At 53.4% G+C, this 26402-nt stretch overlaps 2 protein-coding genes across 3 annotated transcripts in view; both read left to right on the top strand.

Annotated features, from left to right (window-relative positions):
- The window catches only part of ADCYAP1R1 (ADCYAP receptor type I), a 143013-nt gene that overhangs the window by 9272 nt on the left and 107339 nt on the right, over positions 1 to 26402 (top strand). The gene's annotated exons all lie outside the window — the stretch shown is intronic.
- On the top strand, positions 75 to 12388 carry GHRHR (growth hormone releasing hormone receptor). Of its 2 annotated transcripts, none has more exons than XM_027075211.2 (13): positions 75 to 509; positions 2625 to 2727; positions 2845 to 2952; positions 3515 to 3612; positions 4665 to 4762; positions 5470 to 5602; positions 6835 to 6988; positions 7266 to 7326; positions 7840 to 7909; positions 8610 to 8701; positions 9268 to 9397; positions 10109 to 10150; positions 11924 to 12387. In XM_027075211.2, exons 1-13 carry the CDS (start codon positions 453 to 455, stop codon positions 12047 to 12049), a joined length of 1272 nt encoding a protein of 423 aa, XP_026931012.1. In that variant the 5' UTR covers positions 75 to 452; the 3' UTR covers positions 12050 to 12387. The 2 variants fall into 2 exon arrangements, with proteins under 2 accessions (XP_026931012.1, XP_053074235.1); XM_053218260.1 differs by lacking the exon at positions 75 to 509 and adding an exon at positions 832 to 1255 and having other exon boundaries at positions 11924 to 12388.

Here is a 26402-nt window from a genome sequence, read left to right as displayed (position 1 = left end):
TCGGGCCCCGGGTCTTCTTCTCCTCTGAGCCTGTTTCATTTGAGGGTGCTCTCTCCACTGTGGGCTCAGAGGAGGAAACGGTAAAGAATATTGACCTGCCAGGGCAAGAAGTGCCTGTGGCCGTCACCTCTCTGGACCTTTGCTATTAGGACAGGCACACAGGCAGACTTAAAGACGGAGCGGAAGGGAGTGGGGTGCTCAGCCCCTCCCTGTTGGGGACATGGGGGCCCGCTCCAGGGCCGGGGCTGAGTTATGCACGGTGTCCTACAATCCTGTGAATATTTAGCTGGTTCTGTCCCCTTTGCTGGCTTCTGCCTGTGTAAACAGCCACAAGGGTAGGGGAGGCAGAAGCTGTGGCAGCAGCAGCAGCAGCAGGGGACAGTGGGGAGGGAAGAGGCCCAAGGCTTACAGCGAGGACGACCTGACTGAGGGAGCCACTTGTGAGCCCCACCATGGACAGCAGGGCGTGGGCTGCCTACATCCTCTGCTTGCTGAGTCCATTACCAATTGTGAGTAGCCGCCCCCCCCCCCGCCTCCTGCTGGGCTGCAGACCTGAGAGCCACAGGGCCATACAGGGGGTGGCGGGGGGGGGGGGGGGTCCAGCTGGAGCCTGGTGGGGATCCCCACTGGCTTCCCCACCACACAAGTTTCTTCCTACTAAGCAGGCTGCGGAGGACGTGGCTGGGAGAACTCCTGAGATGGGTGCTCCTCCCTCCCGTCCCCTGCTTTTCCCTCCCCAGGCAGCTGCTTGTCTCTGGGTAGCTCTATGAAAACCTGGCTGAGGTGAATTAGCTTCCCCCCCAGGCCCATCTGAGCTGTTGTTTCCCCCCAGGCCCCTCTGTGCTCTCTGGGGGCCACAAAGACTCTGCCCAAGACATGACTCCCAATCAGGGAAGCAGTTAGGGCCTCTCCTCCCCCACGTTCTCTCTTCTCTGAGCTACCCATCCCGAAGTCCTCCACAGAATCTCCAGACCTCTCCCTCTCCCCAGCATCCCAGGGGCCACGCTCCCATTTGGCTGCTGCCTCTTAAGAGGGTGTGGGCCTGAACAGTATGTGGAGAACAGCTGCTCCCCTCCCGCATTCTGGGGGACTATTCTTCTCTTGATACGCCCTGGGGCTGGAGAAGCCTTTGGCAGACTGATATGCTACAGAATTGGGTGGGGGACAGGGGCCCTCCCTGAATGTGCTGGGATTTCCCAGCATGTTTTCTCGGAGTTACTGCAAGCGACACAGGGACCAGGACAGGACATACAAGGTACTGGGTGGGAAGCTCAGCCCACGTGGGCTGAGGTCTCCTTTCTTCTCCACTGGCTTGTGTGTGTGTGTGTGTGTGTGTGCGCGCGCACGTGTGACAGCATGTGTGTGCAGGGGCTCCCACACCTTCCAAGCACAGTGTGGCACCTGCCCCCAAGTGCACAGCCTTTGGGCTTGAATCCTGGCATGGTGAAAGGAACTGTGTGGTCCAGGCAAGTTCTTCACCCTTCCTGAGCCTCACTTGTCTCTTCTGTGACAAAGAAGACGGTATCTTCCCTCTAGGGCTGTTGCGCGTTGACTGGGATCTGATCTGTCGAGGGCTGAGTATTGGGTGCAATATGGTAACTTTTTTTTTTTAATTGAAGTATAGTTGACACATGATACCTTAGTTTTTAGCTTAGTTTCAGGTGCACCACATAGTGATTTCATAAGTGTATGTTATGCTGTGCTCACCATCTGTCACCACATAACACTATTATAACCCATTGACTTTATTCCCTGTGCTATACCTTTCCTTCCTGTGTGGTATTCATTCCATAACTGGAAGCCTGAATTTCCCACTAACCTTTACCTATTTTGCCCATCCCCCTCCTTTTTTTTTTTTTTGTCATGCAGGTAACTTCTACTGCCCTCCCTTCTGCAGTGAGGGAGCCTCCTTCCTCTCATCTGTGTGCACCCCATGGTAAAAGTGCACACTCTCTCTCATCTCCCTACCCCTGCCCCTCTGCTTCCATTATCACATCTCTTTATCTGGCTCTGACATTCCTGCTTCCTCTTATGAGGACCTCATGTCCACCCAGATAATCCAGCATAATCTCCCCATCTTGAGATCTTTAACTTAATCACAGCTGCAAAATCTCTTTGGCCATGCAAGGTGGCATATTCACAGGTTTCAGGGATTAGATGTAGACATTTTTGTGTGTATGGAAGGCATTGTTCAGCCTACCAAGGTGCTTTATGCAGGACTGTGTCAGGGAGAAGGAGTGCAGGAAAAGAGGAAAGGCCCTACATACATGGCTCACTGACTCAGCCAGCTCCTTGAGATCCTCGGAAGACTTGTGGTTAGTGTGTCTCAGAACTTACTTCCATGACATGACATTGGGAAGCATCTGTCCAAACCTCCATCTTTCTCTCTTCCTCTCTCCCTCCCCTCATCCCTGTCCCCCCTACTACCTTCCCCACTTCCCTCCTTTCTTCTTCCTGTCCCTCCTCCACCAAGTACACTTATAAGTGCCATGAGCCAGGCCCTGGCTTAGGAGCAGGGGCACAGAAATGAATCAGGCTTTGTCTCTGTCCTAAGGTCATTTGCACCAGAGAACCAAAAGGAGCACCTAATTGGCTTGGCCTACCCCATTAACTCCTTCCTACAGGTATTGGGCCACGTGCACCCAGAGTGTGACTTCATCACCCAGTTGAGAAAGGATGAGAGGTTGTGTCTACAAGCAGCAGAAGGGGTGCCCAACACCACTCTGGGTAGGGTGCTTGGGAGGGAGGGGGTGGCTTCTTAGACTCCTTTATCTCCTCCAGCCTCATCATTCTGAATGCTGGATGGGTCTGTCCCCTGAGTCTGCTCTGCTCCCATCTATCTAGGCTGCCCTAGGACCTGGGATGGACTGCTGTGCTGGCCAATGGTAGGCTCTGGCGAGTGGGTGACTCTCCCCTGCCCAGATTTCTTCTCTCACTTCAGCTCAGAGCCAGGTGAGGGTTCTGGGCATGGTGGTGAGGCGGGGGGATTCGAGGTGGTTTCATCTGATGGTGCCAGAATATGGCAGGCTCATCCCTGGCTTTGGGGGTAGTAAATCTGGATTTGAACACCATTTCCCTTCTTCCCGTGTGACGTTGGGCAAGTCAGTCAACCTCCTGACCCTCAGCTTCTGACCTGTGACCTGGGGAAAACAAGAACATTAACCTCATGAGGGGTAAGGATTGGTGAGCACGGCATGGAAGTGCTGGACCCAGAGCCGGACCCCGAGTAAACGTTCTCTGGATCTTAGCAGGAGGGCTGGCCGTGGGGGTGGAGGGGAGCAGCGGAGCCTGTCTGACTGCTAAGATGCTACCAGCTGCCCAGTGGGGGGAGTCTGGAAGGGCTGGACCTGGAATCCAGGCCCCTGGAGGGAAGGCTACCCTCTCTCTGCCATTCGGAGGAGCTGTTTGCAGACCGTGCCAGGGTCACCGGATGATCCATGACTCCTCCCCCTGTCCTGGAGAGAGAGTAGGAGTTTTAACCCAATTTCTGTTTTCACCTCGGCATGCCTTGCAGGGGCTGTGAAGCGGGATTGCACTATCACTGGCTGGTCTGAGCCCTTCCCACCTTACCCTGTGGCCTGCCCTGTGCCCCTAGAGCTGCTGACTGAGGAGGTAAGAGGCTCCCGGCATCTTAGAGGAAGGGTCACCATGGAGGTCTGTATGGATGGTGGACTGCACAACTGTAGAAGCCGCCATTTCCGTTGTAGCCAGCAGGTTGGCATATTAATTACAGCAGTTTCCAGAAGATGGCAGTGTCTGGAAGAGACAGAGCCCTGGTCTTTTGCTAATCTGCTCAAGGGTGACACCTGTGCTAGGAGAGAGGGAGGCAGAGGGCAGAGTGGGAGATAGGCTGGCTGCCTTCTCTTTGGCGTGCCCTCTCCACGCCCAGGCCTCCGGGACAGGAGCTCTGAGTGGTTCCAGGGAAACAAAGGCTCCTAGTAGTCCTGCAAAAGCTCCTTCCCTTCTCTAGTCCCCAGTCTGTGGAGTACTGTGCACGTCTCACGTGCCTGAATTGAGCGGGGCCTTTGCAAGGTGCTTCCATGCCCACAATCCGCTATATCTTTCCCCTCAGCTAAGGGAAGGCATGAGCCTGACCATTTCTCAGATGAAAAGATAGATGTGGATGTTGATTGTTTGCATCTCTCAGGGGTCACTAATCCCCTCCCTTGGCCCACACCCTCCATCTCCATGTTGGGGTGGGGGTGGTGGTGTCCAGGCTGGACTTTGGTCAATCTAAATACTTGGTCATAGAAATAACTGTTCCCTGTGGCTGTCCCTGTGGTTTTCTTTGGGGAATGTTGTATGCCCAAGATGGTGAGGCAGCAGGATAAACAAGCCCCATTTCCCCTTGGGCTTTTGTCATTCCTTGGGAAAATGTAGTTTCTCTGTTGCCTGTCCCCCTCCCACCACCCCCCACCCCCAGAAATACTGAGAGTCGGTCATCTCACCCCTGTCCCCACCCCGTCTCACCAGAAGGTCAGGTGCAAGACAGGCTTGACCAACACTTCCCTTCAGGAGGGAGCTTGCCAGGGTTCTCATGGGCTCCCCTGCCCCCCGATGGGGAGTTCTGGGGTAGAATGGACAGCCTTCACCTGCTTGGTTGCCAAGCCTCCCTTTCCCAGAAAGTGCAGCTGCTGAGACTTTCTCTGTCTTGACCCTCCCAGAAATCCTACTTCTCCGCAGTGAAGATCATCTATACCCTGGGCCATAGCATCTCGGCCGTGACCCTCTTCGTGGCCATCGCCATCCTGCTGGCTCTCAGGTTCGCGGTCGTCTTCACCTGCTCAAGAGCCTTTGCTGCCTCTCTGTTGTTCACATTGCCAAACCTCGTTCCTTGCCTTCATGTTCAAGAGGTTCCCAGATCTAGGCACCATGGCCATTCCTCGCTTTTCCTTTTCTTTTGCCAGAGTGTTTCTCATCCACTCCTCACACTTGAGGGCTCACTGCAGTGGCTACACCTTTGCTCTTGTGGAACTTGTTCTGTTTGCTTGGCATGCCCACCTGCTTTCTTCTTGATGTATTTATATCTGCCAAAATTCAAAGCCCAGGTCCCATCTGCTTTAAGAATCCTCGTGGCCTCCCCTGTGGAGCCCTTCTTGACTATTCCAACCCTTTAACCATTGCCCCTCTTAAGCGCCCCCCCCCCCAACAAGCCCTGACTTCAGAGTCTGAGCCCCATAGCATGGCTTGTGCTGTTCTCCGTCTCATGGGGATGTACCTCATCTCTCTGAGCACCCAGGGGACTCCCCTGGGCAGTCTCCTGCCATTTCTGCCTCTGTCCCCCAGACTATGAGCTCCCTGAAGGCAGAGACCGGTACTCTGTCCTCTCACCTACGCTGAGCCTAGGGCTGTGGTTGGCCAGCTGTCCTGCATGGCTAACCCTGAAGTCTCAAGTCCAGCCCGATCTGACCCAAGTCAGTTCAATTCGCCTGCCACCATGCTCACCCTCATCCCTCCTTGCCCCTCCAGGAGGCTTCACTGTCCCCGGAACTACATTCACACCCAGCTGTTTGCCACTTTTATCCTCAAGGCGGGAGCCGTGTTCCTGAAGGACGCCACCCTGTTCCACAGCGAGAACACGGATCACTGCAGCTTCTCCACTGTAGTAGCTGGGGCTGGAGGGTGCTGGGGTCGGTGGGGGGAGGGAAGGCTGTGTTAGAGACCTAGATGCAGGGGTGGAGGGCCCCTCCAGCCCACCTGGTCCTGTGGGCTGCCTCTGGGGCTCTGCCGTGGCCAATCACAGAACAGGAAACACCCTCTCCCTTCCTGCCCCTCCCCAGAGTCAGGTTCTAAATCCCCATCCCATTTCTTGGACCCTGGGGCCAATCCGTGTCATTTCCCATATTTCGGGTTCCCCTTTCATGCCTTATTCTGTACTCCAACCTAGCCCATCTGTCACCCCACCAGTCCTTTCATTTTGTACCTCCCCCTAGGGTGCCTGTCTGTGGCTGGGTGTGGGTCTGCCCCCGGCTGGGTGGAACCGGGTCCCTCCCTCAAGAAGCACCCATGGTGCCTGGGGAGGCAGAATGCACCAGATTATGGGACCACCCAGTGGGGGAGGGGAGGTTGAAAGCTGGGCTTCAGGGAGAAGGCTTTGGAGCTGCTGGGGGGAAGGGGGAAGACATGTTAAATGGAGGGACCAGGGTGAACAGACTCTCACAGACAGGAGCATGTCCAAGAACCAGGGAAGTCAGATGGGGGTGGGGAGGTGGAAGAAGCAGCGGAGAATGAAAATAAAAGGAAGCTGGGGGCCAGTATGGAGACCCAGAACACACCAGGTGCACTAAAACTGTGCCGGAAATGAACAGATACACAAACAGACAAACCAACAATGACCTTAATGAACTTAGAATAGATGTAATAGATGCGTTTGGAGCACTTAGGTAGAGGCATTGCACTAAATGCTTTACATATATTACCAACTTTTATTTCCTACTTACATTTTCATTTTAGTCCCATTTGTACACAAGTGGGGCTGGGCCAAACTCGGGCCATCTGAGCTCAGAGGCGGTGTTCCTCAGCGCTGAGAGAGCGAATCATGCACTGAATGAATGAATGCATGCATGGGTGAGTGCCTGTATGTTTGCAGGAATGAATGGTGCTCCATAGCCGCAGCTCTAGAAGTTGACCTCGCTTGCAGATGAAGAGCTGAGCTATGGGGAGGTTTCCCAGCTAATACGTGGTAAATTTGAACCCAGATCCCAAATCTGTGCTCTTAATCACCACATTATACTACCATGTCTCCTCTGGGGCAGCCTATGGTTGAGGGACCTGAGTGGGGTAGGGGCTCCAATGGGCACCCAGCTCTGAAGAACCCAGGCCCCCGGCCCACAGGTTCTGTGCAAGGTCTCCGTGGCCACCGCCCATTTTGCCACCATGACCAACTTCAGCTGGCTGTTGGTGGAAGCTGTGTACCTGACCTGCCTCCTAGCCTCCAAGTCGCCCAGCACAAGGAGGGCCTTCTGGTGGCTGGTTCTTGCTGGCTGGGGTGAGCACCAGGGTTGGCTAGTGGAGGGCTGGGAATGTCCAGGGAGTTCATCCAAAGGTCCCTTCAGCTTACTGATGATGACCCAAGGCCCAGAGAGGGGATGGGACAGCCTGTAATCCTCCAGCAAGTAGGGGCCAGCTCCCCAGCCCCTGGGCTCTCCTCTGGTCCCACTTTCCCGGTGCCCTGGGTCGCTGGTGGTGGTGGTGGCAGGTGGGGGCAGGTCTCTAAGCCGAGGATGCAGACTCCTTACTTGTGTCTCCCCTGTGCCCCCCAACAGGGCTCCCCCTGCTCTTCACTGGCATGTGGGTGTGTTGCAAGGTGGCCTTTGAGGATGTTGCGTGAGTGTGGGTGGTGACCTCAGCACATGGCACCAGGTCCCCTGGAACATGGGCTGGACAGTCAGGCAGTGTGGCTGTTCTCCAAGCTGGGGAGAGGAGGAGGAGACCCCAGCCCTGCCTTCAGGGAACTCCCAGGCTTGGGTGTGAGATGGGTAGGCTGTTGTGGATAGCGTGGAAGGGACATGTCCTGGGGTGGAAGGGGGCCTCAGATTCTCAGGGTGTTGGGCTCAGGCAGTGGTGGGGGTTGGGAAGCACAGTAAATAGGGGCCTCCTAGAACAGGAGAAGTTTTGGGGCCAGCAAGAAGCAGCTAGGTGGAGAGAGATAGGGTAAGCCCAGCATGGATTGGTGCACCCCTTTGGAAGGAGGCCTAACTGGCTGAGGGAGGAGATAAGGCTGGAAGGGCATGGAGAGGAGGAAGGTGCCGGATTACTACAGAAAAGGGCTTTTCAGCGACTGTATTTTTGGCAGCCCCCCCCCCCCCCCCAATCAGTCTTAGCCTGTCCTCTTCCTAGGTGCTGGGACCTGGATGACAGCTCCCCTTACTGGTGGATCATCAAGGGGCCCATCGTCCTCTCTGTTGGGGTCAGTTCAGCCAGCGTCCTCTGCTTCATTCTCCCTGGGTCCGCCGAGGGGTTGCTGTACAGAAGGAAACATGACTCCAGGCTGGGAATCTGGATACCTGGGTTCTTCAGCCTGGCTCTGCCAGATTCTCTGTGAGGCCCTCTCGGGCCCTCATATCCCATTGGTAAAACTAGGGGGTTGGTCCCCACCAGTGCTTGGGCTCCTTCCAGCTCAGAGTTGTGGTGAATTTGGGGCCCTGATTGTAGATCATCTGCTACTGCAGCGAGGCTGGTGTGGGGCGTGGAAAGAGGGCTGTAACTGAACCCACTGCCTGCTCCTGTGCTGAAAACAGGGCATCGGGGGCCAGTTTGCGTGGCCTTGGTGAATGTGTGCATTTCCCCCAATTTTATCAAAAGTGAGGGACACCTGCTTTGTGCCAGAGTAGACCCTGGGAGATGCTGGAGGCAGAATGACCGGGCCCAACCTCCCACCCTTCATCCCTGGGCTGGAGAGCGAGGGGGACCCAGAGCTCCTCAGCCCCTGAGCTCCACGTGGGACCTCCCAGGCTCCAGGATACAAGCTCTAGAGCAGTGACCCGTACACCCATCCACCTGCACATCCCTGTGTCTCAAGGATGGGGTTTCCGATTCCCAAAGAGGCCCCATCCCAGCAGGGGCACCCCTGACTCTTGCCTTTTGCCTTCTTGCCCCTCTATTTCTAGGTGAACTTTGGGCTTTTCCTCAATATTATCCGCATCCTGCTGAGGAAACTGGAGCCAGCTCAGGGCAGCCTCCACCCCCAGTCTCAGTACCGGTAACGTGTGTGTGCATGACGGGATGCCGGAGACATAACCGGAGTGAGAGCTGGTGTGGTTCTGTTTCATTCACTGGCCTGGTCCGTGCTCCTCGCCATGCTTCCAGAAAAAGATCAGATCTGGCCCCCTTCTTCTAGGAAATCACAATGTAGGGAGGAGAGAAGCAAACGTCCAGTTATCAGGCTAAAGGGGCTGATGAGTCCTGGGATCCATTTCTATGGGAGTCTGCAGAAGGAGAACCTTTCTAGATGAGGGGATGGGGGTAAGGTATGGTTAGGGAAGACTTCCTGGAGGAAGTGGTCGTTGAACTAGACTTTGAAAGATGCATAGATGTTGACTGGAATCAATCGAAACAAGAGCATTCGGCAGCAAGGACAGCAAGATCCATGGTCCTGAAGTAAGGAAGCCCTGCATTGTACCTCACTGTGTATTTGGGGACGAGGCATCCGGGGTGCCTGGTGCATAGAGTCCATATGGGGAACTGATGGGAGGTGGGAGTGAGCAGGGGGCACATGGGAGTTTCTTATTCCAGCCTTGGGTGCCTAGGGCTCGTCTTCTCCTGCAGGCGTCTCTCTAAGTCAACGCTTCTCCTCATCCCGCTGTTTGGAATTCACTATGTCATCTTCAACTTTCTGCCCGACAGTGCCGGCCTGGGCATCCGCCTCCCCCTGGAATTAGGACTGGGCTCTTTCCAGGTGAGGGCCCCCACAGGCACTCTTCCCCCTAAGTCCTTGGGCAGGAGGGAGGTGGTGCTGCCCACAGGTTTGATTGACTTCATGGTAGGTTGAAGGCCACTAGGCTGGTTATTCTTTCTTCCAGCCACTCCTCTATCTATTTAACTATCTGTCTGTCCATCTTTCATCCATCCATCTCTGTTCATTCAACTACCCCTGAACCCATCTATACTCACCCACTTATCCATCTAACTACCCATTGTCCATCCATCTATCCATTCACCTACCCATCTACTCATCCATCCATCCACTTATCCATCCATCCACCCATCCATCCATCCATCCGTCCACCCATCCATCCACCCATCCACCCATCCATCCATCCATCCTCCACCTATGCATCTGTTATCCTCTTATCTGTCCATCTATTCATGCATCTAACACTTATTGAGCACCTATTATGTGCCAGGATCTGTGCTTAATACTGGGTGATAGAGAAATGAAGGAAATCAGAGAAACAGGATCAACAGTATAGTCTTGGCAGGCTTGCTTGATGATTACATGAGACAATGTGCCTGGCACATAGAGATGAATGCATATGCCTTCCCTTTTCCTAAAGCCCTGGCCCTGGCCACAGCCTGGGGGTAGACACAGGAAAAGGTAGTAGAAAGACTCTGGGCACCTTGTGGTCAGACCAAGTTCTGATGTGGCCCTTTCTCTTTGGCTCCACAGGGCTTCATCGTTGCCATCCTGTATTGCTTCCTCAACCAAGAGGTATATAATTCTCCAGCTATCATTAGTCACTGAGTTTTCCCTTCCACCAGACCTGAGGCCACCTCTCTTCTTCCCAGGCCCTATAAATCCCAGCTCAAGCCAAACTCTGACTCCTGTGATCCTCTGTGAAGCTTAGTCTGTCCTGAGCTTCTAGATCAAGCTGAACCTGATTGATTCCTATAAACATCCTTTATCCATCCCTTCTCTGGGCTGGGCCAAGTATACTGTCCATTTAGGACCAGGATAGTCTAAAAGGATCCCCCAATTCTGTGTTTCTAAAACAACAAAAAGGAGAGTGGAGGAGGGAATAAGTCAGCTCTGGGAGGGACAGAGAAAGCAGAGACTGAAGAACAGAGAAAGTCAGAGGCAGACATAAAGGGAACAAGGAAAATAGAGTCAGGTGTAGCAACAGGGAGGATGATCGAGAGCAGAGCTGGGGATACTGAGAGAAATACCTGGAAGAGACAGATGGATGGAAAGAACAGACCAAGCAGAGACAGACATACCCATGAATAGATAGATGGTGCTGATACACATATAGAAATATGGAAAGATGGCAGAGAGAGGAGAATTAAAACATCCCACCCAGAAGGCACCTTTCATCTGTCCCTTAGGACAGACTTGCTTTGTGGGAGAGGTGGGGGAATTTAGCTGAGTGCCCTGGATAGCCAGGCCCCGCTATGTGCTCAGGCAGAGTCATGGGCTCCCTCTGGTGGCATGGATTTGCTATGGGCTCTGTTCTGCCAGAGACCTGGGTGCAGCTGTGCAACAGCGCTCGCGCGCCACCTGCCACCTCTGTCCCAGACTGGCTCCCTCCCCTGTGACTCTTTACTTCTACCCCAGCCTCTCTGAGTCTCACACAGTCTTATCTGGTGTCTGGGTGCGGACACAGGACTGCAGTATCTTTGTGTGGTGGCTCATGGATCCTGCAGACATTGAAAGGGTGAGGCACAGCCCTAGCTGAGGCTGGTGGGACCTGGGAAAGCGGCTTCCATGGAGAGCTGTGAAGGGATCCGTCCCAAGAAGTCATGTTGGAGACCAGATAGTTACATGCTTCTAGTGATGGGGAGCTTACTACTTAACAATAGCTCTTCTGTTGTTAGGCACCTGTGGGGAAACCCACCTTTATGTTGAACAGAAACCTGTCTCCCTTTTGTCTTTCACTACAGCCCAAGTTTAGCTCTGTCAGGAGGGCCACAGCCTCTCAGCCCCCTCTGCCTTCCAACAGCCCCTTGGAGATGTGACAATACAGATTCCCATGCCCCCCACCCCCACCCAGTTGCTTTTCTTTCAGGAATCTCAGTCCCCTCACCTGTAGCTCCTTAAATGGGGCTCTGAGTCTTTTCTCCTTTAAGGTTATATCCCCTGGACAGGTTCCCAGGGGCCATAGTTCAGTTCAGTGGGCAAGGGCAGGAGTGAATCCCAGAGCAGGGGATGGTCTAAGCCACTCATGGAGGACAGTGTGGTTATTTGCCCAGAAACTGAAGAAAGCATCCATAGAAAATGTCTTTAACTGGACCCACCCAAAGGCAGTGCTAAAAGTTAGAGAAAAGAGCTAAAGGGAATGGCCAGAAATATCCACAGGAAGGAGGAAGTAGTATCTTTCAGAGACAATACTTAGCAGTGGCTACTGAGTCAACCATGGCTTCTCCTCTCCCAGGAATACAAGTCTGTTTCTCCTGCATGGTCTCTCCCTGTACCCTCAGTCCCACTGGGGTGGAGCACAGAAGTAGCAGTGGGGCCTTCCTAACATCCTCTCCCTTGTCCCTGGAGGTGAGGACTGAGATCTCACGGAGGTGGCATGGCCATGATCCTGAGCTGCTGCCAGCCCGGAGGGCCTTCACCAAGTGGACGATGCCTTCCCGCTCTGGGGTGAAGGTGTTGACATCTGTATGCTAGGCTGGCCACATCACGTCACTGGAGTCCACACCTGAACTCGGGCAGCTACAATAGCCCCCCCTCCCTCTGTAGAAGCAAGAGAGACCAGTGCCCCCGAGAGCCCTTGTGCCATGTCCCCACCCCAGCTGCTGCCCAGCCCTGGGCAGGGGTAACCCTCTTACCTTGTCCTACACCTGACCCTAGGTCCCTGTGTTTGTACCTCTGACCTCCTTGGTTCCTCCGTCTCCATTCTCCTCCAATTCCTTCTGCTAGAGTCTGGGCCATAACCCAAAGCCAGAGGAGCCAATAAACTTGTAAATGGACAGATACAAGCATTGGTTGGAGTGAATATATGCGCCTCCACAGGGCAGGGGTCTACAGCCTTTGTTTGGCCTCTGGTGCAGAAGGACCTTCATCATTCCTCTTTCCTGTTACGTCTCCATTATTCGCCTGTGCAAGCATCTTCTTGTGTAATTTATTCTTCCTTGTCTCTATCTCCACTCCCACCCCTCTCCTCCCACAGGCAAACATTCCAATGTGTTTAATGTGAATATTTGTGTTTCTGTGTGTTCTTGCAAAATATGTAGTATTTTGTGTGTGTGTCTATACTTTTAATTTACATAAATTTTGTCAGTTATATGCTTCATCCTGCTTCTAACATTTTCCCCTCAGCACTATGCTTTAAGACATCCACTCGTGTTGTTGTGTGCTCATCTGGTCTCTTGTTCTGACTGCCATATGGTGCCACACGGTGTCATCGCCCACATGTGACCTGTCCTGTTTCCCCTGCTCCCACCCTGCAGGTGACTATTCACATGCATGTCCGCTCATACACTTGCACAAGTGAGCCTGTCTCCGGGACACACACCCAGGAGCAAACGTGTGGGGTCATCACTTATGCCTTTGCTTATGTGATGAAGCAGAGCCAGATTGCGCTCCAGAATGCTTGCAAAATCTGCACCCCCACCAGCAGCTCCGCCAACACTTGGCGTTACCCAGCTTTTTAATGTTTGCAAGTCAAATGGGCGTAAAGTGACATTGCATTGTTGTTTTAATTTGCATTTCTCTGATAACTAATGAGTGTGAGCATCTCTTCTAGTGCCTGTTAGCCTTTTGGGATTGTTCTTCTGGAAATTGTTTGGGTCCCTTTCTTTATTTTCCCCTGGGGTGGAGTGTTCTCTATTCTAGGCGTTTCCCATATGTTCTCTGTTGAGTGCCTTCCTGAGCCCATAGCCTGCTGCACCCCACTCAAGTGAGGGCCCCTGATGTAACACGTCCTCATGGTCAGTCCTTCCCCCACCCTCTTCCTTGGCGGGAGGGAGGAGAATGAGAACCCGGTGCTGTCTTGGGAAATGTTTGTTGACTGATGGGAGATTTGAGTACAGAGAATAGGCAGAAATGGATCTGCAGGCCAGGATGAAATCTCTCCCATTCCTGGTTGGCCCACAGCAGATCTATCATGTGAAATGCAGCAGCCCTATTCCCTGGCCTCCAGCAAGAAGCATTCCCTAGCTTCATCAATATCCCCTGCCATTCTTCCTCTGATGCATGCCTTCTTCCCTCAAGTCACAAGGGTTCCACTGAAAGGAGACTCAGCCAGGTGATATCCAAGGTCACATTGTTGGCCATGATACACAACTACCCAGTGCCTTTGCGGTCAGACGAATGTCAAGATGGAATCCCAATCCAAGAGCCCTGTCATGCCTTCCTTCCTTTAGGTCTCAGATCGTAAAAGTGGTTCATACTCATTGCAGGACATTGAGAGATGTAGACGGGATTAAAAAAGAAAATAAAAATCAGCCATAATCTCATTACTCGAAGATAGTCACTATTGATGTTTTGGTATGTTTCCCAAAAGATTTTTTCCCCCTCTGCATTTCTGAACCATCTTGAGATCATACCATATTTATCAATTTGCATTTTGTATGCTTAAAATGAACATACGCTATATAAAAATGGCCAGTGAGCACATAAAAAGATGCCGAATATCACTACTCATTGGGAAACTGTAAATCAAAACCACACTGAGATACTATTTCCCACCCAATAGGACGGCTAAACTGAAAACAATAGCCAACAACAAGTGTTAGCGAGGACATGGAGGGATTGGAATTCTTATACATTGCTGGTGGGAGTGAAAAATGGTACAGTTGCTTTGGTGGGAAGTCTGATAGTTCCTCAAAGAGTCCAATGTTGAGGAGCGCCTGGGTGGTTCAGTCAGTTAAGTGTCAGACTTGATCTCGGCTGAGGTTGTGATCTCTTGGTTTGTGAGACTGAGCCCTGTGTCGGGCTCTGTATTGACAGTGGGTGCCGGCTTGGGATTCTCTCTCTCTCTGCCCCTCACGCTCTCCCTCTCTCTCAAAATAAATAAGCTTAAAAAGAAGTCCAATGTCCAGTTGCCATACGACCCAGCGAATTCACTCCAAGGTACGTAGGCAAGAAAATTGAAAGCCTACATTTATACAAAAACTTGTATGCAAATACTCAGAACCCCATTATGCCTAATCGCCAAAAGATGGAATCCCAAATGGCCATCGCTTGGTTGAATGCATAAACGAAATGGCGTATTCTATGATAAAAAGGAATGAAGAACCGACACATGCTACATGGATGAACCCTAAAACATTGTGCTAAGTGAAAGAAGCCAGTCACAAAAGGCCCCATGTTGTAGGGTTCATTTATGCGAGATGCCCAGAATAGACTAATCTGTAGAGACAGAGAGGAGGTTAGAGGTTTCCGGGGGCTGGGGGAGGAGAATGTGGATACTGACTGCTTGCTGGTGGCCAAGGGGTTTTTTCACGGGTGATGACATGTGTAGAATTCGCTAGTGGTGACAGTCTCACCCTCTGTGACTGAAGCCACTGAACTGGACACTTGAAAAGGGTGAAATTTATGACATGTGAATGAATACCTCTTAATAAGGTTACTTACAAACGAGCCGATGGATAGTTGCTACAGAGTATTTGTCACACGTTTCGGCCACACAATTTGTAAAGCCTATCTGATTATTCTTTGTTTAACCAATAATTATTTGGCAAACCTTCTGTTGGTGCAAGTGGCTCCCAAGTTTTAAAAATAAATAGTTGTGATGACAAACTTCCTTGCATCTCAAAAAGAGAAAAGCTTCAGAGTAAACTAGACCTAGAATGTTTGATCCAGCGCAATGCATGTGATAAGTCCTTTTTTATTTTTTTAAAGTTTGTTTTATTATTTATTTTGAGATAGAGAGAGAGAGAGAAAGAGAGAGAGAGACAGACAGGGTGGGAGGGGCAGAGAGAGAAGGAGAGAGAGAATCCCAACCATGCTCCATATACTGTCAGCGAGCAGCCTGACGCAGGGCTCGAACCCATGAACCGCGAGATCATGACCTGAGCTGAAATCAAGAGTCAGATGCTCAACCAACTGAGCCACCCAGGTGCCCCAAGTCTTTTAATTCCTATTGGCAAATTGTCTCCCGGAACGGCTGGCCCCGTGCATTCTTGCCCAAGCAGTGTGAATGTGACAGTTTCTCTGCCCCGTTATTATCGTCAACAGCTTTGTCAGCCTGATAGTCAAATGGTGGTCTCTTGGAGTTTCACTGGTGTCAGCAGTTAGTGTTAGTAGTTAGTTTGTGGTTAGTTAGTGGTGTTGGTCATTAGTTTAGTAGTGTTAGCAGTTAATTATGGGCTAGTGTTAGTGGCTAGTTAGCAGTTGGTGTTAGAAGTGACTTCACGGTGGTAGCGGTGATGGAAGCAGAAGCCAGTTCTCCGAATTTCCATCCCTTTTCTAGAGGCTTCATGCATGGCTGGAAATCTAGTCCTTGTTCCCTCCAGTTGAAACCGGAACCTCAAATTCCTGCCACTTTTCTCGTCTCTGCCACCAGGGGGATCCCTGGACTGGGACTACGGTGACGGTTCCTGGGTCTGGTTCCTTGACTGGCACACCCTTCCCTTCTCAGGGCTCGGGATCCGCATCTGCAGCAGGAAGGAGAGGGCCATTAGGTGATTTTTGAGGGCTCAGAAGGGACATTGAATGAGGGGAGCTGAGAAGAACAATGCTTAACTTGGCCACCAGGTGGCAGAAAAACTGCAGCCGAGAACCCTGGCTGGGCTGACCGGGCTGCCTGTCTGAGGACCTCACTCTGGAACAGGGCGCAGGACTGCCAGGGCCTGGTCTGGGGCACAGTGAGCCTATGGGGCTGGTGGAAGAAGGTGCTTCTGGTCTGGCCAGCATAGGGAGGGCTCCAGTTTTGAGGAGGACGAAGCTGATCAGAAGAGGGAGTGCTAGACAGACAGGAGAGCCGGTGCTCCTTGGAGTCTGTCTGCAGGGTTCAGGCCAGAAGGAGGTTGCCCCGGAGCCCTGGTTTTGTGCAGGGTGGGAAGGCAGGGATTGCCATCAAACACTGCGCTCACCCACACTGGTCTTCATTCCAGTGAGCTGCTCCTGAGGCCCTGAAAGGAATTTCCTAAAGGGAAGGGGGGACTTTGACTTTTCTCCTGTTGTGGTCAGCCTGTGTTTGCTTACACTGTGAGGCAGAGGCAAGGACAAAAATGAGGGACCCGTTCCTTGTCACCAGAAAGCCTTCATGAACGTTGGGGGTGATCTCCAGGGGTGAACTCTAACCTGGATGTAAGAACAGGCATGTGAGACTCAGACTCTCAGGGATGTATGAGCTCAGAGGGCAGAGTGTGGATGAGGGCAGGGGCAGTCAGGGAAGGCTTCCTGGGGGAGGGGACTCGGGTTGGTTGTATAGACCTTAGACTAAGTATCACTATCTGCTGAGCAGGAAGCAAGAACGTGGCTGATTTCAGCTTGGGGAGCAATGCTTGAAGGAAGGGTCTGACAGGACAGGAGGGTGGGCATCAGATTCAGGGTATGTTTTCCCCAGGAATGTTCCTCCGCGTTTCTGTTGGGGCTCTTGGCTTTGTGGGGCTGCCCATTCATTCACTTGGTAGGTGTTTCTGAAGTACTCGCTTAGGCAGCAGGCACCTTGCTAGAGCCTAGAAAACGGGGGCAAAAAACTCCAGAATGTTCCTCCTCAGGAGGTTTCGGGGCTGGTTAGAGAGGACACGACTCAGGACTCCCTACCGCAAACAGCAGGACCCCTCAGGCTGAGTGAAACAGAAACACAATGTAGTCAGGGACATTGGGGAGCCACCTGTGCCCCGGACGGCAGCCAGTGGTGGTGCCCAGCCCACACCGGGGGATCACTGTGACGAGTTCCCCACTGCACCTCTTTCGGGAGCAGACACAGATGCTCACACCAGTGCTACTGGGGACAGAATGCCAGACACACTATGCGGCTGTCCTGAAAAGCCAAACGCCTCCAGTACCACGCTTGCTAAAAACTCCCTTCAACCCGGCACTGGTTTCCTCTGGTTGCTCTCTTCTGAACCTAAGGCCAAAGACTTGGTCCTGACCCTGCCCACTACCTGCATGGTGGGGAGGCTGGGAGAGCCAGTTCTGACTTCTGCCTTTGGGGAGGGCCCGCAGATCGTGGCCGGCTCCTCAGACATAGGAAGGGCATTCAGAATATGCTGGCTGACCACGAACATGACAGATGTCCAGTGCTGGGAGGCAATCATGCCACTCAAACAATTGCATGATAATGGTGGCAGGTATACCGGGAGAAAGAGAGGACCAGAAGAACAAATACCTGGAGGACCAAGTCTAGTCTGGGGGTGTTAAAAAAAAGGGGGGGCCTTCCTGGGGAAGTGACACCTAAGCTGAGATTAAAACCATGGGTAGGAGTTGGCCAGATGAAGAAGTGGATAACAATCCAAGGTAAATGAAACAGCCTGTGCAAAGGCCCTGAGGTAGGAAGGAGTGTCGCATTTAGGGGGTGAAGCAGATAGTATACTGTGGCAGGATTATAGTGATGAAAGGGCTTGAGATAAGGAGGAGGTGGGCAGCACCCAGATCACTCAGAGTCAGGAAAGCCATGTTAAGGCGGCTTTATCCCAAGAGCTGTTGGAAGTATGTGATATAGGGCAAGACTTTTTAAAAATGATCCCTCTGGCTTGTCTGTGAAGACTGAATTTCAGGCAGATACTTCAGCTGGAAGCAGGGAGAGTGAAAATGGAGGCTGGGATGGGGCGACGGTAGGAAAGATTAGGGCAGATTCAAAAGCTGTTTCACTGAGTGATGGATGAATGTGTGCCATGAGGAGAAGGGAGGTTTCTGGGAAGACTCTGGAATGGGCAGCAGCGGAGAGGAGCACATTTCAGCGGAAAGAGTAGGGGCTTAGTGTGGGCTAGGTTTGGGGTGCCTATGAGACATGCGCTTGGGTGCCAAGGAGCAGGCTGGGGCTGAGGAGGGAGCTGGGCTGGACGTGGGGTTCGAGACCTGTTGGAGGAGCAGTGACGCCATGGAGGGGTGGGGGCCGGGGGTGGGACAGGCAGGGGCTCGGAACAGATGGAGCCCCGAGGGGTGGAGGAGTGGTGGAGAGGTGGGAGGAAAGCAAAGTGGCTGAGCGGGGGGTCCTGGGGCCAGACAGAGAGGGGTGCGAGGAAGAGAGGGTGGCAGGCGGTATGAGGAGAAGCAGGTCTGGATCTGCAGTGTGGCTCCCAGAGCAGATGTGGCAGGAGAGCGTCTCTCCACTGCCAGAAAGCAAGTGAGGCCTGAGAAAGTAGGGGCAGGCTGTGTAGACGTATCCTTTCCTGAGGCTGGTCTGGGAGTGGGAGCATAGTGTGGGGTTCAAGTCATGTGTTTTGTTTTGTTGAAAGGAGGTCCTGGATGGCTCGGGAGTCAGGGAGGAGGGGGGTGGGGAATGTCAGCAGGTCACGGAGCCTCGTCACTGAGAAGGAATGAGAAGGTTCTGGGTCCAGGACCCGGGCAGGGGTGGCTTGGCCAGGGAAAGTGGTGTCTACTGGCTGTGACATTCACCGGGTCTGCTGGGGGATGGGAGAGGAAGGGGGTGGGGGTCTTGAGGAGAACAAAGAAGGTTGGAAATAGCAGTGGCAGGAGTGGGGACAGCCGGTTGGTAAGAAATACATGAACTTGTCAGGCGGTGTTGATGGCCCAGCTCCAGCCCGAGATTGGGAGTTTGGAGTGACACCACTTTCCCTGGGGGGCACTACCAGGCAGAGAGAAGGCAAAGTTGAGCTTATTCAGGTGGGGCTTTGCTCAGACATCACCGTATTTGCAGACAAGGGCCTGTGCTGGTGACCAGGGGGCCAGTGGGAGAGGTGGCAGTGTGCAGGGGGTGTTGAGGAAGAGATCCGGCAGGCCAGGTGGGTGCACTGGAGGGGATGAGTGTGGCTGCTGGTGTGGTTTCTCACCGTGGAATGGGTCCCACGGGAATGGAAGGGCCATGCTGCTGGGAGTCCGGAGAAGGACCCTGGAGGGAACGACAGGAAGGGCTCTGTAGCTTGGGCATTGGGGTCCCCCAGCATAAAGCCTGTGATTACAGAGGGGGCCCAGGTAGGGGTAGGGTGACGCTGAGTGGGGAGCAGGGGACCAGTTGGACAGAGATCCAAGACGAGGTTGCAGGTGCAGAGGCCCCCAGGCAGGTGGCAGGGGGACACCGAAAGATCCAGGCACTTGCTCCCACCCTCTGGAAGCCTAGTGTGTCCAGCCGGGTGGTCCTGTGGTGGATCTCACCCTCCCAACTCTGGGACAGCAGGGTGCCCAGGTCCTGGAACCATTAGGAACAAAACTGCCTGCAGAGGTAGAGCCAGACTCTGGAAACCAAGAAATCACAAACTGCAGGTCATGTTTGGACTTTTTTTTTTTTTTTTTTTTTTTTTGAGCGTCTGCTCTGTCTCTGCCTTCTGTGTGAATCTCTTGTGTGGCTACTTCTCTTCCTGAGCTCTCCCGCTCTGTGTCTCTGTGCCTTCTCCCCTTTTCCCACCTCCTCTCTCTCTCTATCTCTCTGGCTCTCCCTCTCCCTATCTCTCTTTCTCTGTCCTTAACGGTCTGTTTCTCTCTGTTTCCATCTCTCTCTGCCTTTCCTTCTCTCTTCAGGGCTCCAGCTGTGGGAAGTGATGGGATGGTGCATTGGGTAGCTGGCCTGTCTCTATGACACCGGACATCTGGGTCCCGGGGCCGAAGTGCTGGAACTTTCACTTGTGTCCAGATGGCCAGCTGCCTGCATCTGTCAGAATTCTTCTCTAGTCCCCTCTGCCCAGCCCCCACGGCTGCTTTTCTCTTTCCTCCCTGTCCTCCCTCCCTTCTAGAGTCAGCGTGCTGTGTGTGTGTGTGCGTGTGGCAGGCTGGGGGGGTGACAGGTGTGGTGATACACCCCAAGATCACGAACCTTCCCTGCGGGCGTCCCCTGGAGCAGGTCAGGCTGGTGGGACTGACGGGCAGCCGTTTCCCTGCCTTATAAGGATTGCATAAGCAGTGCAGGCCTGTGCACATTCCCATGGTGACGGGGCTGGGAAAGGCTGGCAGCGGTGGCATCGCTGTGGCTGGGCGTGGTGCTGACACGGAGCAGCTCTGGGCTCCCACCCGGCAGATCTCCTCCAGGCAGGGCCCCTCGGGCCTCCCGTGGCCTGTGGAGTCAGGTGGAAGCAAACAGCCCCTGGGCAGCCTCTGGGAAGGCCGAAGGCCTGCTCAGCCTCTCAACTCAGAGGCCAAGACTCTGGGGGGTGGGGGGTGGGGTGGATGGCCACGGGAGCACAGGTCTGGCTCACCATCTGGCTTAGAACAGGCAGACCTGACTCGGAGTCCTGGCCTCGTCCCCCAGGCCAAGCCCTGACTGTCCACAGCCCAGATCCTTTCTGCAGCCCCTTCCTCAGTCCAAACTGGGCCCACCTGGAGTCCTAACCAAACACAGCCTCAGCCTTCCACCTGGGCCCTGCAGAAGTCTTGATCTTGATCCTGACCCCAGCCTTAGTATTCTGATCTTCTGCACACTCTCCCACCAGGGCTGTGCCCTGGGGATCGAGCGGAACGGAGGGGAGGGTCTGGAGACCTAAGCTCTGCTTTCAGGGGCATGAGTGTGTGCTGAGAACAGGCCTGTGGGACTCAGGCCAGCAGGGCTGTTGGGGGTTCAAATGTCAGAGGTCGGTTGGGGGTCAGAGCAATCAGAGAAGTCCTCCTGGGAGAAGCGGTGGGATGTTGGACCCCCACAGGACGAGGAGTTGAGGAGGGGGAAGATCCTGGGAGGAGGAGCCGCTGACATAAAGGTGGGGAGACCCAGGGCACGCGACTTGTTTGATCAAAATAAGATCTTTCAAAAGGACAATAGTGCTGCGTATGTAGAGGTCTCTCTGGGTTTAGTTCTGCGTTGCTGGAACACGGGAAGTGTCCCGGAGGAAGGGGTGAGGGATGGTTAGCAGGGTCCGGTGCAGTCCCTTTAAAGGGAGCCTCGCCGAGGCCCTGGCACAGCCTCGGTGGGAAGAACTTCCTGTAGGGCACACACGGGCTGCACATGCCTGGGCTCCCACCCAAGCGCAGACCCCTGGCCTGGCTGCCTCCCCGACAGCCCCATGTGGGTGTGCAGGCATCCCCCACCCGGCAGGGTGGCAGACGGCTCCGGCTGCTGCTCTCCCAGTTCTGTGAATGTCAACCGCGTCTGCCTCTGCCCATTCTCATCTGGATCCCAGGAGTAATGCCCGAATCTCCACCGGAAGCTTCTGAAGCCTCAGAACCACTTTCCTTGCCACGGCCCCTCGCTGTTACTCTGTTGGTCCCTACAGGACAGGGCTCCCACGGTAGGGATGAAGCGCATCCTGGCACCCCCCTGCTTCCCAAAGTGATAAGGAAGTTCCTTTCCACAGCCTGGCCTGGACCAGCACTGCTCCCCAGCTGTGCTCCCCCCTCGCTCTGGCCACGCCCGCCTTCTCACGGTTCCCAGAACCCCTGGGACTGTGCTTCTCTCCGCACAACTGTCACTTGGGACACTTGCCCCTGCGTCTCCCATGGCTGCTGCCCTCCACTTGGTCCCTATTCAGCGTCAATGTCACTTCCTCAGAGAGGCCTGTCCTGACCATCTAGTGACATCATTCACTGTCATATTGCATGTCCTTGTTTTATTTTCTTCATGGCACTTAGCAGTAATTGCAATTGGTTCTCATTATTTGCAGTAGTTATGTTCTGTAAAGTCACCGGGAACACCGAATTAGCAAATACAGAACACTGCTCCCAGGAGATATGCAGGGTGGGGCTCCTGCAAGCCTCTGTTCACAACATTTTTGTCAACTGATCACTATGTAGCCTTGCTTTCTGTGTGTTTCTGTTTGTAGGCACCTTATTTAACATACATCATTGACTCATTAACATTGAACTCATGGCCAGCAGCACTAGAACCCAGGACTGGAAGGAGCTTGTTTAGCACACGTATTTTCTCCGTAAGGCATGCCACTGCCCTCTTGCACCGAGGGACACTAGACAGCACTTTTGCACGACGCTTGAGGGTCATTTCAAATAGCAGGGTCACCAACCAAAAGTGCAAACATGTGAAAAACATGCCACTAGACAGAACATGAAAAAGACACTTGTTTATCTTGTGTGAGCTGAAAAGAGAAGGCAGAGTGTCACCCTGTTGGACCTCACCTGGGAACAGGTGCACCGGGCCACTCAAGTTCTTCACTGTTCTGTGTACATCCAAGAATGACTGACAACAGGTGGGTATTGACTTTGGGCTACAAATAAGGTTACCTGGCAGGCAAACTCACACATACTGAATCTGCAAGTAATCGAGATCGATTGTATGTTATTTGCATTTTGTCTCATTCACTGCTGCATTCCCAGCACCAGAGTCAAGGTCGAGATTCATAGCAGACATCCAATAAAGATGACTGGCCCGCCTCATACACACCCACCCACACACTTACACTCACATACTCATTTACACTCACACACACAAGAACATACACACAGAGTCCTTAGGAGGTCACAAAGTAGAAAAGATGGGACATCTCCTTTTCAGGTGCTCCTCCCTCGGGCACCACAGGCAAGGAACACAAGGAAGATTCTGGAAGAATGGGGTAGGTGAGAGTCCGTGCCCTACAACTTTCCGTATCACTGTCTTCCTGTCCTTAATGCCACGCCTCTCATCCATTGTAGGAGAGGTGGCGTGTGTGCAAGTGTGCTGCGTAAACCCCCTCCTGTAGGAATCCACGGAGGTGGGGGGGGGGGCGCACACAGTTCGCGTGCGGCCTGGCTGAGGTCCCCCGGGTCCCGGTCCTGGAAGAACAGTGGGCGTGCGCGTGTGTGCGTGCGCGCGCACGCGAGCACCGGGCCCCCTGGTGCGTAGGCGTGCGTGCGGGCATGTGCTTCAGCCCTGCCCCGGCGAGGCCTGCTGGCTTGTCAGCAGCTGCAGACTTTGCCTCGCTGACAGGGCCCGTAATCACGGGAAATTACCCAGCCCAGAGCTAAAATTAAGGCTGCTGCCGCTGCCGCAAGACCTGTTCACAAAGCCAAGCGCCCGGAAGCGCCTCTGGAGGAGGCTCTGCAAGGAGCTGGGACTTCGGGGGAGGGTGGCGGGGCGGAGGCTGGGCAGAGAGGCCGCAGAGAGAGGAAGGCAGCCTCGCGTATTTGGTATTCGTCATGCACCTACGAAGTGTCGGGCACGGTGCCGTTCATTCTGTGCTTCAGTTTGCTGCATCCCCACAGCAGCCCGCCAGGTAGGTACCGTCCGGGTTGAACTGGCGCTAGACCCGCCTGGCCTCCCAAAGGTGGGGTAAGGAGCTTCGGGCCTTGAAGGTCCTAACTAGCAGAGCTGTTGGACTCCAGGGCCGGGACTCCGAGGCAGGGAGAGGGGCGCGCTGTGGGCCAAGTAGGAACAGGGCCCGTAGGAGGTTTGATCGTCTGGTTTTTAGCATTGGTATTTGGTGCAAGGAACACCCGGAAGAAGCCCTCCGACCCGCCTCACCCCCCGCCCAGGTCCCTTGCAGGCGGCTCTGCTGGGCACACGAGCCCTCCTTGACAGGAGGGGCTGCCTCTTGGGTCTGTTGGCCAGGCCTCTTGGTGGCCCTGCGGGGACCTAATGAGGACAGTCACATGGCTGTGGACACGCTCACCACTAGCACCCACAGCCCTGAACCAGGCTGGTCTGGTCGCGAGCCCAACTGCTTCACACCAGCCCCTTAATCTTTTTTTGTGTTTGTGACCAGCATTTAATATACATATATATATATATATATATATATATATATATATATATATATATATATATTTTAAAGTTTATTTATTTATGTTGAGAGAGAGCGAGAGTTTGAGTGGGGGAGGGGCAGAGAGAGGGAGGGAGAGAGAGAATCCCAAGCAGGATAAGCTCAGAGCCGGATGTGGGGCTCAAACTCATGAACCATGAGATCGTTACCTGAGCTGAAATCAAGAGTCAGACACTTAACTCACTGAGCCACTCCGGCAGCCCCCACCGTTTAATATTTTTAATGAAATGCAAGAGAATAAAAAATACAGTACATCACACCTAGTGGGGGTAAGTACGTTTCGTGAAACTTATTTTCCATATATAGGCATGTTTATGCTGAATCACAATGAAAAATGCATTTCTCACTGGGGGTGAGGTAAAAACAAGTTTGAGAAACAGTCCTGTAGGTTTTGTGTCCTATTCAGGTTTCTGCATCAGCTGCAGCCAGCCCCGGATCTCCCCTCTGGCTGAGCCCAGAGTCCCCCTGCTCCCCCTACCGCTGAGCCAGCCTGGCTGGGGGTGGGGCTTGCAGGGAGAGAAGCCACCTTATTTTCTGATTGGTCAGAGATAAAACAGACCGCTGGGTAATACAGGCTCACAATGTGCCAGGCTCTCTGCAAAGCACTTTTCGTGCAGTATTTTTTAAAAAGCCTTGTGAAGTAAGTAGCATATCTTCTCCATTCCACAGATGAGAAAATTGAGGCTCAGATAGCTTCATCTGCTGCTCAAAGTCATGCAGTTCATGCTAAGCGGGTTCAAATCCACCTCTGAATGACCTTCTCCACTCAGGATTGCAGCACTTCCTCTGGGACGCCGGTAGGCAGTGATCAGAATGCACCCTGAGCCTTGCACCCCACCTCCGTGGTGGTCACCTCCTCCTCCCTCCTGTATCCCAGGTGGTGGCTCCAGCCGAGTTCCTCTGAGGCTGCTTCCCCTAGGGCCTAAGGGATTCTGTGGGTTTAACTGGAAGCAGGTTATTACTCCTGTGACAGGGTGGCTCCTGGGAGGCTTGCTGGGGGCTTGGGGAGGAGACAGACTGAGGAGAGGCTGGACGTGACTTCTACTGAGCCTGTGGAGCAATCCTGGGTCTTGTACCACAGCCCAGCCCAAGCTTTCTTTTCTCCTTTCTCCTTTGCTCACACAGTCCAAGCAGGCAGATGCCACATTCCTCATGCCCTGGAGGGTGAATTCTCCTGTGGGAGCCACACTCCTTCGCAGAGCTGCTTGGAGCCCCACTGAGGCTGTCCCTTGGGCCTCTGGCTTCCCTTCTTCTGCCCTGACCCAAGCTCTGGCCCCAGGCCTCTGCTGTCAGAGCTAACAGGTCCCTCTGGGGTTCCAGAATGAGCATGAGTCTGGAGTTAGACCTAGCTAGGGCTGGATTCAGAGAATAGGGTGGCTATTCATACCTCCACACCCCCAAAACCCTGTGGTTCAAAATAAACCCTATATTTGTCAGCCCCTCCAGTAGCTCTCCATTTCTTCAAAGTCAAATGCCAACACCCTTATGACTGCCCACACAGGGCTACGAAGCCTTCCTTCCATGTTCTGCCTCTTTGGACTCCTCTCCTTTTTTTCTTTCCTTCATTTACTTGGCTCTTACTATGCTGGCCTCCTTGCTGTTCCTGCCCCAGGGCCTTTGCACTTCTCATTCCCTCTGCCTGGAGCAGTTTCTCCTCAGATACCCACAGGGCCACTCCTTTCCCTCAGCCCAAATGTCACTCTGCAATTCCAGCCAACATGCCCAGCATGTCTTCTGCCACTTCCTCACTTTACTGTCTTCTCTATGGCACCTACTACCAAAATACAGTCTGATTTATCTCTCTTGTGTATCACACTATTCTCTCTCCATTAGAATGTAAGCTCCACGAGGGTGGGGTGTTTTGTTTAGTTTGTTCAACAGTGCCTAACACAGAGTAGGCCTTAGAAAAATGTTTGTAGAAATGAACCGAAATAGAATTAAAATAGGCGTAAAGAGGTCCAGAATTCTGATTTCTCCCATGACTTCCCTCAAGCTTCCATCTCTGATTCTTTGAAGCCAAAGTCATTAAAGAACTCATTCTGTGATGTTCCCACTTTGCTCTAGGCCTCGCCTGAGGCAGGATCCAGATCTGATTTGGGGCCTGGCTCCAGCACGGCCTCCTGGGTGCCAGGCCTTGTGCTAGGCACGGTACATACAGATGTGAACAGAGACGCCCCCCTGCCCTGCTGGAGCTTGCAGCCTGTTGAGGGGAGGGGCGGGAGAGGGTGACAAGGGAATAGGCACCGATGACAGGAGTGTGAGAGGGAAGCACCAGA

Source organism: Acinonyx jubatus, chromosome A2 (genome assembly GCF_027475565.1).
Source record: "Acinonyx jubatus isolate Ajub_Pintada_27869175 chromosome A2, VMU_Ajub_asm_v1.0, whole genome shotgun sequence".
Classification (NCBI taxonomy): domain Eukaryota; kingdom Metazoa; phylum Chordata; class Mammalia; order Carnivora; family Felidae; genus Acinonyx; species Acinonyx jubatus.
Note: the sequence above shows the minus strand (reverse complement) of the source record. Positions and strands in the feature narration are given on the sequence as shown.

Bases quoted from the DNA above. Each gene is read 5' to 3' on its own strand.
- GHRHR (XM_027075211.2), top strand. From the start codon at position 453: ATGGACAGCAGGGCGTGGGCTGCCTACATCCTCTGCTTGCTGAGTCCA. The intron at 5,603-6,834 runs GTAGTAGCTGGG...CCCGGCCCACAG, and splicing joins ATCACTGCAGCTTCTCCACT to GTTCTGTGCAAGGTCTCCGT. The intron at 9,398-10,108 runs GTGAGGGCCCCC...TTGGCTCCACAG, and splicing joins TAGGACTGGGCTCTTTCCAG to GGCTTCATCGTTGCCATCCT.